General features: G+C 39.2%; 1 protein-coding gene across 1 annotated transcript in view; it reads right to left on the bottom strand.

Annotated features, from left to right (window-relative positions):
* The window catches only part of RNF24 (ring finger protein 24), a 354461-nt gene that overhangs the window by 86894 nt on the left and 248240 nt on the right, over window positions 1-19327 (bottom strand). Inside the window, exons 3-4 of the mRNA XM_053704299.1 lie at window positions 16987-17029; window positions 10899-10940 (exon numbers count right to left, since the gene is read on the bottom strand). Coding sequence (XP_053560274.1) covers window positions 10899-10940; window positions 16987-17029 — 85 coding nt within the window. The remainder of the gene's footprint in view (window positions 1-10898; window positions 10941-16986; window positions 17030-19327) is intronic.

Consider the following 19327-nt stretch of genomic DNA (forward strand, 5'->3'; position numbering starts at 1 on the left):
GTCATAATTAAAACAAGCAAACTGCCAAGTGGAAAAATAATGCCCAAATATTTATTCACTCAGTACCTCATTAATGCAAACGATTCTACATTCCAGCAAAAACGTTTAACATGAAAAATACCTAATAAAAGGTTTAATGTACTTTTACAGAGTAATTCCGGTGAAATACCATCCCCAGAATACTAAAGTGTAGAGCATACATACATGTTCATTATAACGGTATGGCAGGATTTTTTCATCAATTCCATTCAGAAAATAAAAACTGCTACATACCTCAATGCAGATTCAACTGCCCGCTGTCCCCTGATCTGAAGTTTTTACCTCCCTCAGATGGCCGAGAAACAGCAATATGATCTTAACTACTCCGGTTAAAATCATAAGAAAAAACTCTGGTAGATTCTTCTTCAAACTCTGCCAGAGAGGTAATAACACGCTCCGGTGCTATTGTAAAATAACAAACTTTTGATTGAAGTTCTAAAAACTAAGTATAATCACCATAGTCCTCTCACACCTCCTATCTAGTCTTTGGGTGCAAGAGAATGACTGGAGGTGACGTAGAGGGGAGGAGCTATATAGCAACTCTGCTGGGTGAATCCTCTTGCACTTCCTGTAGGGGAGCAGATAATATCCCAGAAGTAATGATGACCCGTGGACTGATCACACATAACAGAAGAAATAACATTATCCTGTAAGTGAAGAACATTGGAATTTGAAAGATCTACAATAAATATACAGTAAAACACAAACACTTACATATAAATATATATAAAATAAAGTGCATTGGAGCCTTTTACAGTCAAGTAGCTGAAAGCATGTAAAATCATATTTATGCAATATTCATCCTATATAATAAAAGGCAGTGTGTTTGTCCGAAGCTGTCATGCACAGTAGAGACTGCGCGCAAGAACAAACACACCTGGCCTTCAAGACTGCAGACCTCAGAGTGAGTAGCGTGACGTGGGCGGGGCGGTTCGGAGAGCTCAAAAGAGGGGGGATAGAGAGCAAACGAGAGGGGGGAGGGAGAGAAAAAGAAAGGGGAGAGATCAAGAGGGGAGATAGAGAGATCAAAAGAGGGAGAGAGACAGCAAAAGAGAGGGTGAGAAAAAGAAAGGGGAGAGAGAGATCAAAAGAGAGAAGATAGAGAGAGAGCAAAAGAGAGGCAGAGAGAGAAAAAGAAAGGGGAGAGAGAGAGAGAGAGAGAGAGCAAAAGAGGCAGAGAGAGAAAAAAAAAGGGGAGAGAGAGAGAGAGAGAGAGAGAGAGAGAGAGAGAGAGAGAGAGAGAGAGAGAGAGCAAAAGAGGCAGAGAGAGAAAAAGAAAGGGGAGAGAGAGAGAGCAAAAGAAAGGAGATAGAGAGAGAGAGAAAAAGAGAGGCAGAGAGAGAAAAAGAAAGGGGAGAGAGAGAGAGCAAAAGAGGCAGAGAGAGAAAAAGAAAGGGGAGAGAGAGAGCAAAAGAAAGGAGATAGAGAGAGAGAGCAAAAGAGAGGCAGAGAGAGAAAAAGAAAGGGGAGAAAGAGAGCAAAAGAGAGGAGATAGAGAGCGAGAGCAAAAGAGAGGCAGAGAGAGAAAAAGAACGGGGAGAGAGAGATCAAAAAAACAAAATTTATGCTTACCTGATAAATTCATTTCTCCTGTAGTGTGGTCAGTCCACGGGTCATCATTACTTCTGGGATATTATCTCCTCCCCTACAGGAAGTGCAAGAGGATTCACCCAGCAGAGCTGCTATATAGCTCCTCCCCTCTACGTCACCTCCAGTCATTCGACCAAAGGACCAACGAGAAAGGAGAAGCCCAAGGGTGTAGTGGTGACTGGAGTATAATCCAAAAATTTTTTTAGCCTGCCATAAAAAACAGGGCGGGCCGTGGACTGACCACACTACAGGAGAAATGAATTTATCAGGTAAGCATAAATTTTGTTTTCTCCTGTTAAGTGTGGTCAGTCCACGGGTCATCATTACTTCTGGGATACCAATACCAAAGCAAAAGTACACGGATGACGGGAGGGACAGGCAGGCTCTTTATACGGAGGGAACCACTGCCTGAAGAACCTTTCTCCCAAAAACAGCCTCCGAAGAAGCAAAAGTGTCAAATTTGTAAAATTTGGAAAAAGTATGAAGAGAAGACCAAGTTGCAGCCTTGCAAATCTGTTCAACAGAAGCCTCATTCTTAAAGGCCCAAGTGGAAGCCACAGCTCTAGTAGAATGAGCTGTAATCCTTTCAGGAGGCTGCTGTCCAGCAGTCTCATAGGCTAATCGTATTATGCTACGAAGCCAAAAAGAGAGAGAGGTAGCCAAAGCTTTTTGACCTCTCCTCTGACCAGAATAAACGACAAACAGGGAAGACGTTTGACGAAAATCCTTAGTTGCCTGTAGATAAAATTTCAGGGCACGGACTACATCTAGATTGTGTAGCAGACGTTCCTTCTTCGAGGAAGGATTAGGACACAAAGATGGAACAACAATCTCTTGATTGATATTCCTGTTAGTGACCACCTTAGGTAGGAACCCAGGTTTAGTACGCAGAACTACCTTGTCTGAATGAAAAATCAGATAAGGAGAATCACAATGTAAGGCAGATAACTCAGAAACTCTTCGAGCCGAGGAAATAGCCATTAAAAACAGAACTTTCCAAGATAACAACTTGATATCAATGGAATGAAGGGGTTCAAACGGAACACCCTGTAAAACATTAAGAACTAAGTTCAAACTCCATGGCGGAGCAACAGTTTTAAACACAGGCTTGATCCTAGCTAAAGCCTGACAAAAAGCTTGAACGTCCAGAACTTCTGACAGACGTTTGTGTAAAAGAATGGACAGAGCTGAAATATGTCCCTTTAAAGAACTAGCGGATAACCCCTTTTCTAAACCTTCTTGTAGAAAAGACAATATCCTTGGAATCCTAACCTTACTCCATGAGTAACTCTTGGATTCGCACCAATATAAGTATTTACGCCATATTTTATGGTAAATCCTTCTGGTAACAGGCTTCCTAGCCTGTATTAAGGTATCAATAACTGGCTCAGAAAAACCACGTTTTGATAAAATCAAGCGTTCAATTTCCAAGCAGTCAGCTTCAGAGAAGTTAGATTTTGATGTTTGAATGGACCCTGGATCAGAAGGTCCTGTTTCAGAGGTAGAGACCAAGGCGGACAGGATGACATGTCCACTAGATCTGCATACCAAGTCCTGCGTGGCCATGCAGGTGCTATTAGAATCACTGATGCTCTCTCCTGTTTGATTCTGGCAATCAATCGAGGAAGCATCGGGAAGGGTGGAAACACATAAGCCATCCCGAAGGTCCAAGGTGCTGTCAAAGCATCTATCAGAACCGCTCCCGGATCCATGGATCTGGACCCGTAGCGAGGAAGCTTGGCGTTCTGACGAGACGCCATGAGATCTATCTCTGGTTTGCCCCAATGTCGAAGTATCTGGGCAAAGACCTCCGGATGAAGTTCCCACTCCCCCGGATGAAAAGTCTGACGACTTAAGAAATCCGCCTCCCAGTTCTCCACTCCCGGGATGTGGATTGCAGACAGATGGCAAGAGTGAGACTCTGCCCAGCGAATTATCTTTGATACTTCCATCATTGCTAGGGAGCTTCTTGTCCCTCCCTGATGGTTGATGTAAGCTACAGTCGTGATGTTGTCCGACTGAAACCTGATGAACCCCCGAGTTGTTAACTGGGGCCAAGCCAGAAGGGCATTGAGAACTGCTCTCAATTCCAGAATGTTTATTGGAAGGAGACTCTCCTCCTGATTCCATAGTCCCTGAGCCTTCAGAGAATTCCAGACAGCGCCCCAACCTAGTAGGCTGGCGTCTGTTGTTACAATTGTCCAGTCTGGCCTGCTGAATGGCATCCCCCTGGACAGGTGTGGCCGATAAAGCCACCATAGAAGAGAATTTCTGGTCTCTTGATTCAGATTCAGAGTGGGGGACAAATCTGAGTAATCCCCATTCCACTGACTTAGCATGCACAATTGCAGCGGTCTGAGATGTAGGCGTGCAAAAGGTACTATGTCCATTGCCGCTACCATTAAGCCGATCACCTCCATGCATTGAGCTACTGACGGGTGTTGAATGGAATGAAGGACACGGCATGCATTTTGAAGCTTTGTTAACCTGTCTTCTGTCAGGTAAATCTTCATTTCTACAGAATCTATCAGAGTCCCTAAGAAGGGAACTCTTGTGAGTGGAAAGAGAGAACTCTTCTTTTCGTTCACCTTCCATCCATGCGACCTTAGAAATGCCAGTACTAACTCTGTATGAGACTTGGCAGTTTGAAAGCTTGAAGCTTGTATCAGAATGTCGTCTAGGTACGGAGCTACCGAAATTCCTCGCGGTCTTAGTACCGCCAGAAGAGTACCCAGAACCTTTGTGAAGATTCTTGGAGCCGTAGCCAATCCGAATGGAAGAGCTACAAACTGGTAATGCCTGTCTAGAAAGGCAAACCTTAGATACCGGTAATGATTTCTGTGAATCGGTATGTGAAGGTAAGCATCCTTTAAATCCACTGTGGTCATGTACTGACCCTCTTGGATCATGGGGAAAATTGTTCGAATAGTTTCCATCTTGAACGATGGAACTCTTAGGAATTTGTTTAGGATCTTTAAATCCAAGATTGGCCTGAAAGTTCCCTCTTTTTTGGGAACTACAAACAGATTTGAGTAAAACCCTTGTCCTTGTTCCGACCGCGGAACTGGATGGATCACTCCCATTAATAAAAGATCTTGTACGCAGCGTAGGAACGCTTCTTTCTTTATTTGGTTTGTTGACAACCTTGACAGATGAAATCTCCCTCTTGGGGGAGAGGATTTGAAGTCCAGAAGGTATCCCTGAGATATGATCTCTAACGCCCAGGGATCCTGAACATCTCTTGCCCAGGCCTGGGCGAAGAGAGAAAGTCTGCCCCCTACTAGATCCGGTCCCGGATCGGGGGCCCTCGATTCATGCTGTCTTAGGGGCAGCAGCAGGTTTCCTGGCCTGCTTGCCCTTGTTCCAGCCTTGTCTGTAGCGAGCAACAGCTCCTTCCTGTTTTGGTGCAGAGGAAGTTGATGCAGTTCCTGCTTTGAAATTGTGAAAGGAACGAAAATTAGACTGTCTAGCCCTAGGTTTGGCTTTGTCCTGAGGCAGGGCATGGCCTTTACCTCCTGTAATGTCAGCGATAATCTCTTTCAACCCGGGCCCGAATAAGGTCTGCCCTTTGAAAGGTATATTAAGCAATTTAGATTTAGAAGTAACATCAGCTGACCAGGATTTTAGCCACAGTGCTCTGCGTGCCTGAATGGCAAATCCGGAATTCTTAGCCGTAAGTTTAGTTAAATGTACTACGGCATCTGAAATAAATGAGTTAGCTAACTTAAGAGCTTTAAGTTTGTCTGTAATCTCATCTAGTGTAGATGATTGAAGTGTCTCTTCCAGAGACTCAAACCAAAATGCTGCTGCAGCCGTGACAGGCGCAATACATGCAAGAGGTTGCAATATAAAACCTTGTTGAACAAACATTTTCTTAAGGTAACCCTCTAATTTCTTATCCATTGGATCTAAAAAAGCACAGCTATCCTCCACCGGGATAGTGGTACGCTTAGCTAAAGTAGAAACTGCTCCCTCCACCTTAGGGACCGTTTGCCATAAGTCCTGTGTGGTGGCGTCTATTGGAAACATTTTTCTAAATATCGGAGGAGGTGAGAACGGCACACCGGGCCTATCCCACTCCTTAGTAACAATTTCAGTAAGTCTCTTAGGTATAGGAAAAACATCAGTACTCGCCGGTACCGCAAAATATTTATCCAACCTACACATTTTCTCTGGTATTGCAACTGTGTTACAATCATTCAGAGCCGCTAACACCTCCCCTAGTAATACACGGAGGTTTTCCAGCTTAAATTTAAAATTTGAAATATCTGAATCCAGTCTGTTTGGATCAGAACCGTCACCCACAGAATGAAGTTCTCCATCCTCATGTTCTGCCACCTGTGACGCAGTGTCTGACATGGCCCTAATATTATCAGCGCACTCTGTTCTCACCCCAGAGTGATCACACTTGCCTCTAAGTTCTGGTAATTTAGCCAAAACTTCAGTCATAACAGTAGCCATATCCTGTAATGTGATTTGAAATGGCCGCCCAGATGTACTCGGCGCTACAATATCACGCACCTCCCGAGCGGGAGATGCAGGTACTGACACGTGAGGCGAGTTAGTCGGCATAACTCTCCCCTCGTTGTTAGGTGAAATATGTTCAGTTTGTACAGATTGACTTTTATTTAAAGTAACATCAATACAATTAGTACATAAATTTCTATTGGGCTCCACTTTGGCATTAGCACATATAGCACATGTATCTTCCTCTGAATCAGACATGTTTAACACACTAGCAATAAACTAGCAACTTGGAAATGCTTTTCAAGTAATTTACAATAATGTGAAAACAAACTGTGCCTATAAGAAGCACAGAAAAAATTATAACAGTTGAAAATAAATAAGTTATAGCATCAAATCTTTGTAAGAAATATACAATTTTAGCAAAGGATTGTTCCCATTAGCAAAGGATAACTAACCCTGACAGCAGAAAAAATACACAAATAAACGTTTTTTATCACAGTCAACTACAATCTTCACAGCTCTGCTGTGAATGATTACCTCCCTCAAAACAAGCTTTGGAGATCCCTGAGTTCTGTAGAGATGAACCGGATCATGCAGGAAGAAAATTAACTTCTGACTGAGTTTTTTGATGCGTAGTAAAAGCGCCAAAAATGGCCCCTCCCCCTCACACATAACAGTGAGAGAGATCAGTAAACTGCTTTAATTTAAACAAAACTATTGCCAAGTGGAAAAATAGTGCCCAAAACATTTTTTCACCCAGTACCTCAGAGAAATAAACGATTTTACATGCCAGCAAAAAAACGTTTAACCTCAATAAATTAATTGTTATTTAAAACCTATTGCAAGTCCCTGCAAATTAGGTTAAGTCTATGCATACAGTATAAATCCAGTGAAGTACCATTCCCCAGAATACTGAAGTGTAAAATATACATACATGACAGCCTGATACCAGCTACATCTACTGCATTTAAGGCTGAGTTTACATTATAACGGTATGGCAGGATTTTCTCATCAATTCCATGTCAGAAAATAATAAACTGCTACATACCTCTTTGCAGATTAATCTGCCCGCTGTCCCCTGATCTGAAGTTTACCTCTCCTCAGATGGCCGAGAAACAGCAATATGATCTTAACTACTCCGGCTAAAATCATAGAAAAAACTCAGGTAGATTCTTCTTCAAATTCTACCAGAGAATGAATAACACACTCCGGTGCTATTATAAAATAACAAACTTTTGATTGAAGGTAATAAACTAATTAAAATCACCACAGTCCTCTCACACATCCTATCTATTCGTTGGGTGCAAGAGAATGACTGGAGGTGACGTAGAGGGGAGGAGCTATATAGCAGCTCTGCTGGGTGAATCCTCTTGCACTTCCTGTAGGGGAGGAGATAATATCCCAGAAGTAATGATGACCCGTGGACTGACCACACTTAACAGGAGAAAGAGGAGATAGAGAGCAAAAGAGGCAGAGAGAGCAAAAGAGAGGCAGAGAGAGAAAAAGAAAGGGGAGAGAGAGAGCGCAAAAGAGAGGAGATAGAGAGCAAAAGGAGAGGCAGAAAGAGAAAAAGAAAGGGGAGAGAGAGATCAAAAGAGAGGAGATAGAGAGAGAGCAAAAGGAGACAGAGAGAGAGCAAAAGGAGAGGCAGAGAGAGAAAAAGAAAGGGGAGAGAGAGATCAAAAGAGGAGATAGAGAGCAAAAGAGGCAGAGAGAGCAAAAGAGAGGCAGAGAGAGATCGCAAAAGAGGGGGAGAGAGAGAGATCAAAAGAGGGGGAGAGAGAGAGAAAGAAAGGGGAGGGAGAGAAAAAGAAAGGGGAGAGAAAAAGAAAGGGGAGAGAGAGCAAAAGAGAGGCAGAGAGAGATCAAAAGAGAGAGGGAGGGAGAGAAAAAGAAATGGTAGAGAGGGATCAAAAGAGGGGAGATAGAGAGAGCAAAAGAGATGGGAGAGAGAGCAAAAGATGGGGGGAGAGAGAGCAAAAGAGGGGGGGAGAGAGAGCAAAAGAGGGGGGGAGAGAGAGCGCAAAGAGATGGGGGAGAGCGCAAAGAGAGGGGGGAGAGCGCAAAGAGAGGGGGGAGAGCGCAAAGAGAGGGGGGAGAGCGCAAAGAGAGGGGGGAGAGCGCAAAGAGAGGGGGGAGAGCGCAAAGAGAGGGGGGAGAGCGCAAAGAGAGGGGGGAGAGCGCAAAGAGAGGGGGGAGAGCACAAAGAGAGGGGGGAGAGCACAAAGAGAGGGGGGAGAGCGCAAAGAGAGGGGGGAGAGCGCAAAAGAGGGAGGAAAAGATAGGGGAGAGAGAGAGCAGAAGAGAGGGGGGATAGAGAGAGAGCAAGGGGTGGAACCGCTGAACTGCAAAAATTGGCCCGTGTACACAGGCTTTTAGTCCACTGGTTTTCAAACCTGTCCTCAGGCCTCCCTAACAGGCCAGATTTTCAGGATCACCTTGGGTGAAAGCAGGTTAGTAACCATGTTTACTAATCAGCTGATTATTTCACCTGTGCTCTAATTCAAATATCCTCAAAATCTGCTCTGTTAGGGAGGTCTGAAAAACAGTTCTTTAGTCAAATGTAGCCTATGTGCGTATGCAGCCGAACCAGTAATAATGTGCAATTAAAACAGTTTTGCCAATGATAGTATAGTGCAAAAATTCTTCAATGTAAAATTGTGTGAGTTGTAAAATCGAAATGCAGTCATGATTGTTTAATTCTGAACTTTCTATCCCTCTAAGTAAAGTAACTAATAAATAAATTATTTTCCTGCTCTAGTATATAAACAAAGAAAATCAATTACTTGGTTTACCAATACAATTTCTAAGGATAAAAATGAGACAAATATATTAAAGCATAGTATTAAGTTATTCCCCACCTCCCTCTAGTAATGGGTGGCGCCATGTTGAAATCTAGCTATCACTTTTTTCTAGTGCTAATGTGTTCATATAACTGCAGTGAAAAAATGGTGGCCCCCATAATAGGTGGAAGGTGCATGAAATGTATTGGGGTGTAATGTCCCTTTAAAGGGACATTGTACACTAGATATTTCTTTGCATAAATGTTTTGTAGATGATCCATTTATTTAGCCCATCTGGGAGTGTTTTTGTAAAAAAAAATATAGTTTTGCTTATTTTTAAATAACATTGTGCTGATTCAGACTCCTAACCAAGCCCCAAAGGTTTAGATGTATACTGATGTATATAGGCTTCAGATTGCTTCTGTTTGTATAATGGGTCTTTTCATATGCAGGGGAGGGGGGTGGTTCTGCTCTCAGCCCCTTTCAGTGGGTTTTACAGGCTTATTTCATTAACAGTGTTAAATTGGGAGCTTCTGAGTAAGTTTTTAAAAGGTTTTATACAGGATTTTTATCAGTATCTGTGCATATTATTCTTTATATAGTAGCGTCTATTACATGCAGTTAAATGAAAATTGGTGTATACTGTAAGTATTACAGATGAGAAAACATTTCTTTACAAGCAAAATTTTGAACAGGAAAAAATTGTGCAACCTGAGATAACAGATTTCTAAATATAGAATATCTGTTTAATAAAAAAAAAAAATCTGCATAGTGGATATACTTTATAAACTTCAGCTCAGGGTTAGCAAGGCTTAATTTCCAGTACAGTGAGCGATCTCTTTGTGTCTTATTTGGTTCAACACAGCCAGATCGATTGCAAACCATTAAGATTACGGCACACGCTTTAAAAATAATGTTTTCCACTTTTGTTTTTGAACATTCATTTAAAAAAAATATGTCAGACTACCGTGTAAGACTATGAAAATAAATATTCAAAGGAGACGATTTATCATTAGTCTGTCCAACATAACCACTCAGCGGATCATGTCTGACAGACATTGATGAATGCCGACAGCATACGCTGTTGGCATTTATCATTGCACAGGCAGTTCTTGTGAACTGCTTGTGCAATGTCGCCCCCTGCAGATTCGCAGACAATCGGCCGCTCGCAGGGGGTGTCAATCAGCCCGATCGTATGAGATTGATTGAGCAGTCGGACCAGTTAAGGAGCAGCAAAGTCTTAAGACTGCTGCTTCATAAGTGCTGTTTCCGGGGGCATCAGGGGTCATTTTGGCTCTTGATAAATCGGCCCCAAAATGTTACAATATGGTAGTTTAAATAATTGCTCTACAGAAATATTTGAATGGCAGATTCATTTTCAAAGGAAACATTCATTTTACAATTCAAATGCTAAAAATCAAACATTTGTCGATCCCTAATTGCCAGATCTTGTAGAAAATACAGTCATTCGAAATGTATCATAACTTGAAAACTCTTTAGAGACGTGATAGTTTGTGTATTTAAAGGGACAGTAAACACCTTGAGATTTTTCTATAAAATGTTTAGTTATTAATAAGAAAACGACTATGCAATATACTTTAATTATTTATATTGCCCCCTTTTCAGGTAATTTAGCTCTGAATATTGAACATACTACTACTACATATCTTTCACCAACTAGTTTTAACTGATAGCAACTGCAAAACAGAGTACTTTATTCTAACTTAATGACTAGCCTTGTTGTCTGTAGACTAAAGCTCAGATTGGTTCTGCCAAATAGGTCAATTTGTGGGTGGAGTTTGACTATTGAAAAATAATTGTGGTAAAATGATGTTAATTTGTATTAAAACATTAAGGCTTGGTTGATATATTATTCTATAGCAACATAAACGGAAATATCTTGTAATTACAAGGCATTTACTATCCCTTTAAGTCTAGACTTGAAATGTTTTTTCTTGACTTGTTTTATAATGTCTGAAAATCAGTTTTTTAGGTCAAACATTTTTTTTTTCTACTCACCTCATAAAGATTAAGTTCTTTCACCTTTTCTTTCAATATAACCTGTCAAAAACAAAGCATGAATGTATAGCATCAGTATGTTTGTCTTTGCTTTTTAAACTAACACACTTAAAATATGTGTTGAGGATTTGGGAAGTTATCACAATTTTTGCACTATTTTATTGAGTTACTTTTCTCTTTCAGTAAAGCTTTAAGTAAAACTAGAAAAGGAAAAACTCATAAGAACACTATTGTACTGTGTAGGGCATATTTTAACCTAAAGTGTGATATTTTGCTATCTTAAATGTTCCAGAATGTCAACACAATGATAACATTCCAATACAAGAGGTTCTGCAATAATAAAATTATATATATAAAAATAAATAAAAAAACGTGTCCTCCGCACCTCTCAAAAATGAAGCAAAAAATTTTTTAGATAAAAAAAACCCCAACATTTATTATGCAAAAAGTTAAAAAAAACATGAGCAATACCATAAAAAAAGATTAGAAAATCACTGTGGCCTGTTGGAAAGACAAGCCAAACGTGTTTCGGGCCTTACCCCAGCCCTTGATCACTGGCATACCACATACTGCAAACAGACCTCTATTTAAGACAAAAGGTGTCCTTGATTAAATCAGGATACACCTATTTTAATTAACATTTAAAGAGATATTACCATGTATTATATATCTGTTCTCAGGAACTGCCATTATATTCAAAACTTCATATAAATGTTGGTATCCTACTATTATTGAAAGAATTACGTAAACACAGTCTCATAATAGTAAAAAAAAAAAAAAAAAAAAGGAAAGGGGGATTGGGATATATGCTGCAGCCATATATGTATTAATGTTGTCCTTAGGTTAATATGCCACTTAATACTACAGTATTTCACTAAGAAGATTAACACCTATCCTGTAGTAAAGGACCTGAATATATAAACTTATAATTTTAATGAAACAAATTGACATCCATATTATACACACACATATATATATATATATATATATATATATATATATATATATATATATATATATATATATATATATATATACACATATACATACACATATACACATATACACACATACACACACATATATACACTACAACATTTTTGCATAGGAAATTAGCACATCCAGGCAAGTTCCCCGTTTGCTTTTCCCCAGAAAAACTCAATGTACGCTGTTACCAATGCACAAGAGGATTCTGGGTAAGATATGCAAAATCTCAGATTTTTTGCTTCAAATACTGTTTTAACACAGCGATCCCTTAATAGGGTTATTGCAGCAATACAGAAACCACTGCTAGATAGCCTGTTTCATTCTTTTTAGAACTCTTCAGCAGCAGATATATTTCGGATTGCTGCTTAGGTAAAGCTAATTTCAGGGTTAAATCAAAATTCATTAAAATTATGGTGGAGATAAAAGTCTGAGATTAAAATCCTCCATGTCTCAAAAGTAAATCAATACAACATTTTTGCATAGGAAATTAGCACATCCAGGCAAGTTCCCTGCTTGCTTTTCCCCAGTAAAACTCCATGTACACCGTTACCAATGCACAAGAGGATTCTGGGTAAGATATGCAAAATCTCAGATTTTTTGCTTCAAATACGGTTTCTGTATTGCTGCAATAATCTTATTAAGGGATCACTCCTCTGTTATAAAACAGTATTTGAAGCAAAAAAATCTGTAACAGCATCTTTCAGGCAACTTCCCAGCTTGCTTTTCCCCAGTAAAACTTCATGTACAACGTTACCTATTTTTTGCTTCAAATATTGTTTTATAACAGAGGAGTGATCCCTTAATTGGATTATTGCAGCAATACAGAAACCGTATTTGAAGCAAAAAATCTGAGAATCCTCTTGTGGCTCTCAGCTAAGATTAAAAGCAAAAATGGAAGAGTTAGTTACCGCATCTGGCCAAATGGGATAAGCCCAGGTACAACGTCAAGGTCAAGATGACACACAGAGAAAGTCCAGCACTCACTTACAAGCTCTCAGCTAGGATTAAAAGCAAAAATGGAAGAGTTAGTTACCGCATCTGGCCAAATGGAATAAGCCCAGGTACAATTTGGCCAGATGCGGTAACTAACTTCTATTTTTGCTTTTAATCTTAGCTGAGAGCTTGTGAGTGAGTGCTGGACTTTCTCTGTGTGCTGTATTAATTAGTTTTGCAATTTTCCCTATGGGCCTTGCACCTAGACCTGTCTGGGGTTAAATGCCTGTGGCTCTGTGGACAGTGCAGCTTCCTGAGAGTGCTATTGTGCACCAAGGGCTGTGCATGTTGCAGGGTCATGGGATGTGTACAAGGTCCGGTCTGTCCTCTGTGTTTTGTGTGTATATACATATACATACATATATACATATACACACATACACACACACATATATACATACATACATACAGTTGTGCTCATAAGTTTACATACCCTGGCAGAATTTATGATTTCTTGACCATTTTCAGAGAATATAAATAATGCAAAAACTTTTCTTTCACTCATGGTTAGTGTTTGGCTGAAGCCATTTATTATCAATCAACTGTGTTCACTCTTTTTAAATCATGACAACAGAAACTACCCAAATGACCCTGATCAAAAGTTTACATACCCTGGTGATTTTGGCCTGATAACATGCACACAAGTTGACACAAAGGGGTTTGAATGGCTATTAACGGTAACCATCCTCACCTGTGATCTGTTTGCTTGTAATTAGTGTGTGTGTATAAAAGGTCAATGAGTTTCTGGACTCCTGACAGACCCTTGCATCTTTCCTCCAGTGCGGCACTGATGATTCTGGATTCTTGAGTCATGGGGAAAGCAAAAGAATTGTCAAAGGATCTGCGGGAATAGGTAGTTGAACTGTATAAAACAGGAAATGGATATAAAAAGATATCCAAGGAATTGAGAATGCAAATCAGCAGTGTTCAAACTGATGGACTGCATGGTCGAGTTGCCAGAAGAAAACCATTACTACGCAAATGCCACAAAGTATCCCACTTACAATATGCCCAACAGCACAGAGACAAGCCTGAAACCTTCTGGCACAAAGTCATTTGGAGTGATGAGACCAAAATTAAGCTTTTTGGCCACAACCATAAACGCTACATTTGGAGAGGAGTCAACAAGGCCTATGATGAAAGGTACACCATTCCTACTGTGAAACACGGAGGTGGATTGCGGATTTGTGAGCTACAAAGAAACAGGAAATTTGGTCAGAATTGATGGCAAGATGAATGCAGTATGTTATCAAACAGAACGCCTCATTTTCCACTTCTTGATTAGAGTTTGAACACTGCTGATTTGCATTCTCAATTCCTTGGATATCTTTTTATATCCCTTTCCTGTTTTATACAGTTCAACTACCTTTTTCCCACAGATCCTTTGACAATTCTTTTTCTTCCCTATGACTCAGAATCCAGAAACGTCAGTGCAGCACTGGATGAAAGATGCAAGGGTCTGTCAGGAGTCCAGAAACTCATTGACCTTGGCCGAAAGGTCCCTCGTCTATAATCCGGTTAAGGTTCTGTGTAAAGCCCAATTTCGGATCCAATGTCATAAGGGGCCAGTGTTTCAGGATTTTACCAGTAGTAGTGGTATTTGGAGAAAATGTAACAAACAACAATCTGTTTTCTTCCATTTGAGTATGGTCATTGTTTTTGTTAATCAAGTCCTCTTGTGTAAGGTCCTGTATCTCTTGTATGGTTGTGTTAACAATCTGTGCTTTATAGCCTTTCTGGGGGGATTTTTCTTGCATCCCTGTAAGTTGGGAGACCCCTGTATTTTTGTCAGAGTTATTTCAGATGGTTCAAATTATCTGAGATTTGACAATCCCTTTAAGCAATGAAGGGGGATGGCAACTATCGGCACAGAGTATAGAGTTTCTATCAGTAGGCTTGCTATAGTGTTGTGCCTAATGTTTCCCCAACAATAAAGATGCTAAGATCTAGAAATTGTATCTTCTCTTTCTTTGCTGTCATCTTGAATCTTACAGTTATGGGAGTACTATTGATAGCAAACCAAGCCTGTAGTTTCTCTTCACCTCCTCTCCAAATATCATCAATATACCTTTGGTAGAAGGTGAATTGTTCATCATTAATACCCCACAAGACGTCATCTTCAAATTGAGACAAATATATTTGCATAGGTGGGGGCAATGTTCCAGCCCATGGCCGTCTACGCCACTTGCAAATAAAACTGTTGTTCAAAATGGAAATAGTTTTTTCTGAGACAGAAATCAATCAAGGACAGTAAGTATTCAATCGGAGGGCCTGTATACTTCTGTGATTTCAATAGATGTGTTTCAATAGCTGTCAATCCGAAATCATGTGGTATAATAGTATTCAGACTATTGACATCAAGGGTTTCAAGAAGGTCACCGTCCTGAATCCTTACTTCCCTGAGTTGTCTGATAAGATCGTTTGTATCCAGTAAGAAGGAGCGTGTATCTCTAACAATAAGTTGTAACAAAACTTCAATGTACTGTGCCACTGGTTGGAGAAGGGACTGAACAGCTGACAATAGGGCGACCTGGTGGATGTGTCATGGTTTTGTGTATCTTAGTAATTGTATACAGTATGGCAATTCTGGGATGTAGTGTATGGCAGAACTCATTAATCTGCTCAGTAATAAATCCCTGTTCAAATCCGAAGCGTAGTAAGTCATCCAACTGTGTTTTAAAGTTATGTGTAGGATCCGTTGATAGCACTCTGTATGTACTGGGGTCAGACAGTTGTTGTAAAAATGTCCCCTCTGTAGATCACAAGAACTATGGCACCGCCCTTATCCGCCGGTCTAACGACCACAGAGGTATCAGTTTGCAAGGATTTAATGGCTTCTAGTTCGTCTTTCTGTAAATTATGTCTTCATACTTTATTCATACGTTCTGACTCTAGATCCTGTGTTATTAACCTGATGTATGTTTTCGTGGTGGGGCTGCTGTTGTGAGGTTCAAATGTGCTTTTTTTCTTGCACCTGTAGTCAACTAATCCTAATGTCCCATGTTGTGTATCTCTTGTCTGATTTTGAAAAAATTCTTTGATTTTAAGAGTTCTATTAAGTTTAAATAGGTCCAATTTCAGATCCAATTCTAAGATACCAGCACTGGGGACAAATGATAGTCCCTTACATCTATATCTAGTTTACATCTATATGTTATAGCTCAATCATGCTTGTGTTACAAAATTATATTGTGTGTTAGTTTATAACATGTTTAAGCAAGTTTTAAAAGTGTGTGCGCGTGTGTACTAGTCCAGCCGGACTATTTTTTTTTCTCTCTAGTAAAGTTATTTAGTATAAGTGATCTTTTTTCCATGAGATAAATTTTAATCCATACACTTTTGTTACACAATTCAGATTCTGGGTTTTGATGATATCTTTTTAGAGACAGGCGGTTTTTTCTTTGTTTTGCAAATTATTTTGCATTTTCTGTACATAAATTTGTATATAACTGCTCTAACTCTTGAATTTAAGGGCCAGCTAATATAAGCAATAATTGATAAAGCCCTACAATTCTGACTTATAAACCCAGTATACTTTCCCTCACCATCCTTGCTTTCTAACAAATGAAAGATTGTCTTAAATGCACTGCTAACATGTAAATATATTATTGTACCATCTAAATATAAATCATATGAATATATATATTAAAAAAAAAAAAAAAAAAATTATATATATATATATATACACACACACACACACACACAATATATATATATATATATACATACACACATACACAGACACACCTGTTCTCATGTAGGTTCTCGGATCTGAAGCTGCAATATCCTGCAGTCTCCGAAAAAGGTTTAAGCCTCCCTTACTTGTTCACACTTTTTTTTTTAATCAAAGAGTTTGGGTTCTGGTATAAATTTTGATTAGTTTTTTTAAAAAATTTAAAAAAAAAAAAGTTAAAGCTATTTATGTTTACGGATTTCAAAAGTTTACTTCTAATGGGAAAAATGTAACAATGGGAAGTTTTTTAAACTAATATGAGAGAAAGTTTACAAGTCTGGCTTCAATTCACATCCTGGCCTGGAAATGTAAAGCACATTCTGTTCAGTCGCTAATTTATTTTTAAACCTAGTAGCGTAAATATTCCAGTCTCACCTGTTTGTAAACGTATAGCTCTTTCCTAGCCTGGTGTCTTAACCTGCAAATAAAGAACAGAAGAAGATTTACCCAACAAAACGACAACACAGGGCATTTCTAGCTGTCTTATCAATAACAAGTCACATGGGCCACATATCATCTGGATTTGCAATTATAATATAGTCATGTGACACTTCTACAGACTGACCTTATGCTGTATATTCTATTGCAAAATGTTTTTTTTATTTTATTTTTGTTTTCTATACACGTACAGGATTTTTGTAAGTACATTATGTGATGCTTTCGTTTTAACACAATATTTTTTACCATAACTGCAAAATAAATTATGAGAGTATCATGCATATTTTTATTGCCGTCGCTCAATGTTTAATTTCTGGAAAAATACAATTGCTGCTCACAAAACATGGTTACCAGAATTTCTGCATGGTTTAAATGTAAGACTTCATAGCAGGAAATCATTTTTTATAAATCATCTTAGACAGTGCATGCCATAGCATCACACCATTGCAATCAATAACCTTAATGTAATTTATTTTCTTATGGGAGATTTGCATCTTTCCCATGAAGCTAATGGAATATTTCAGACTCTGGAATATGTCTCACATACCTCTCCATCTGTAGTGGCGTGCAAAAACATTTATGCAGTAGCGTTGCTGTACAAATTATTTAAAATGAGAACATTATTATTATTATAACAGCGTTATCTTAAATGTGAAAATATATATAAACAGATTTTTCACAGGCTGCCTTTAACCCCTTAATGACCACAGCACTTTTCCATTTTCTGTCCGTTTGGGACCAAGGCTATTTTTACATTTTTGCGGTGTTTGTGTTTAGCTGTAATTTTCCTCTTACTCATTTACTGTACCCACACATATTATATACCGTTTTTCTCGCCATTAAATGGACTTTCCAAAGATACCATTATTTTCATCATATCTTATAATTTACTTTAAAAAAAATTATAAAATATGAGAAAAAAATGGAAAAAAACACACTTTTTCTAACTTTGACCCCCAAAATCTGTTATACATCTGCAACCACCAAAAAACACCCATGCTAAATAGTTTCTAAATTTTGTCCTGAGTTTAGAAATACCCAATGTTTACACGTTCTTTGCTTTTTTTGTAAGTTATAGGGCCATAAATACAAGTAGCACTTTGCTATTTCCAAACCATTTTTTTTTTCAAGATTAGCGCTAGTTACATTAGAACACTAATATCTTTCAGGAATCCCTGAATATCTATTGACATGTATATATTTTTTTTTAGTAAACATCCCAAAGTATTGATCTAGGCCAATTTTGGTATATTTCATGCCACCATTTCACCGCCAAATGCGATCAAATACAAAAAATCGTTCACTTTTTCACAAATTTTTTCACAAACTTTAGGTTTCTCACTGAAATTATTTACAAACAGCTTGTGCAATTATGGCATAAATGATTGTAAATTTTTCTTTGGGATCCCCTTTGTTCAGAAATAGCAGACATATATGGCTTTGGTGTTGCTTTTTGGTAATTAAAAGGATGCTAAATGCCACTGTGCACCACACGGGTATTATGCCCAGCAGTAAAGGGGTTAATTAGGGAGCATGTAGGGAGCTTTTTGGGGTAATTTTAGCTTTAGTGTAGTGTAGTAGACAACCCCAAGTAATGATCTAGGCCCATTTTGGTATATTTCATGCCACCATTTCACCGCCAATTGCGATCAAATTAAAAAAAAAGTTAAATTTTTCACAATTTTAGGTTTCTCACTGAAATCATTTACAAACAGCTTGTGCAATTATGGCACAAATTGTTGTAAATGCTTCTCTGGGATCCCCTTTGTTCAGAAATAGCAGACATATATGGCTTTGGCGTTGCTTTTTGGTACTTAGAAGGCCGCTAAATGCCGCTGCGCATCACACGTGTAGTATAGCTAGCAGTGAAGGGGTTAATTAGGAAGTTTGTAGGGAGCTTGCAGGGTTAATTTTAGCTTTAGTGTAGAGATCAGCCTCCCACCTGACACATCAGACCCCCTGATCCCTCCCAAACAGCTCCCTTCCCTCCCCCACCCCACAATTGTCCCCGCCATCTTAAGTACTGGCAGCAACTCTGCCAGTACTAAAATAAAATATATATTTAGGCTTTTTGGGGGTTTTTTTAAGCATATTTACATATGCTGCTGTGTAGGAGCCCCCCTTAGCCCCCAACCTGGCTGATCCCCCACCAAACAGCTGTCTAACCCTCCCCCTCTGCCTTAATGGCCGCCATCTTGGGTACTGGCAGCTGTCTGCCAGTACCCAGTTTATAAAAAAAATAGTTGCTTTATTATTTATTATTATTATTATCCCCCAT

The sequence above is a fragment of the Bombina bombina genome, chromosome 2 (assembly GCF_027579735.1).
Source record: "Bombina bombina isolate aBomBom1 chromosome 2, aBomBom1.pri, whole genome shotgun sequence".
Taxonomy (NCBI): domain Eukaryota; kingdom Metazoa; phylum Chordata; class Amphibia; order Anura; family Bombinatoridae; genus Bombina; species Bombina bombina.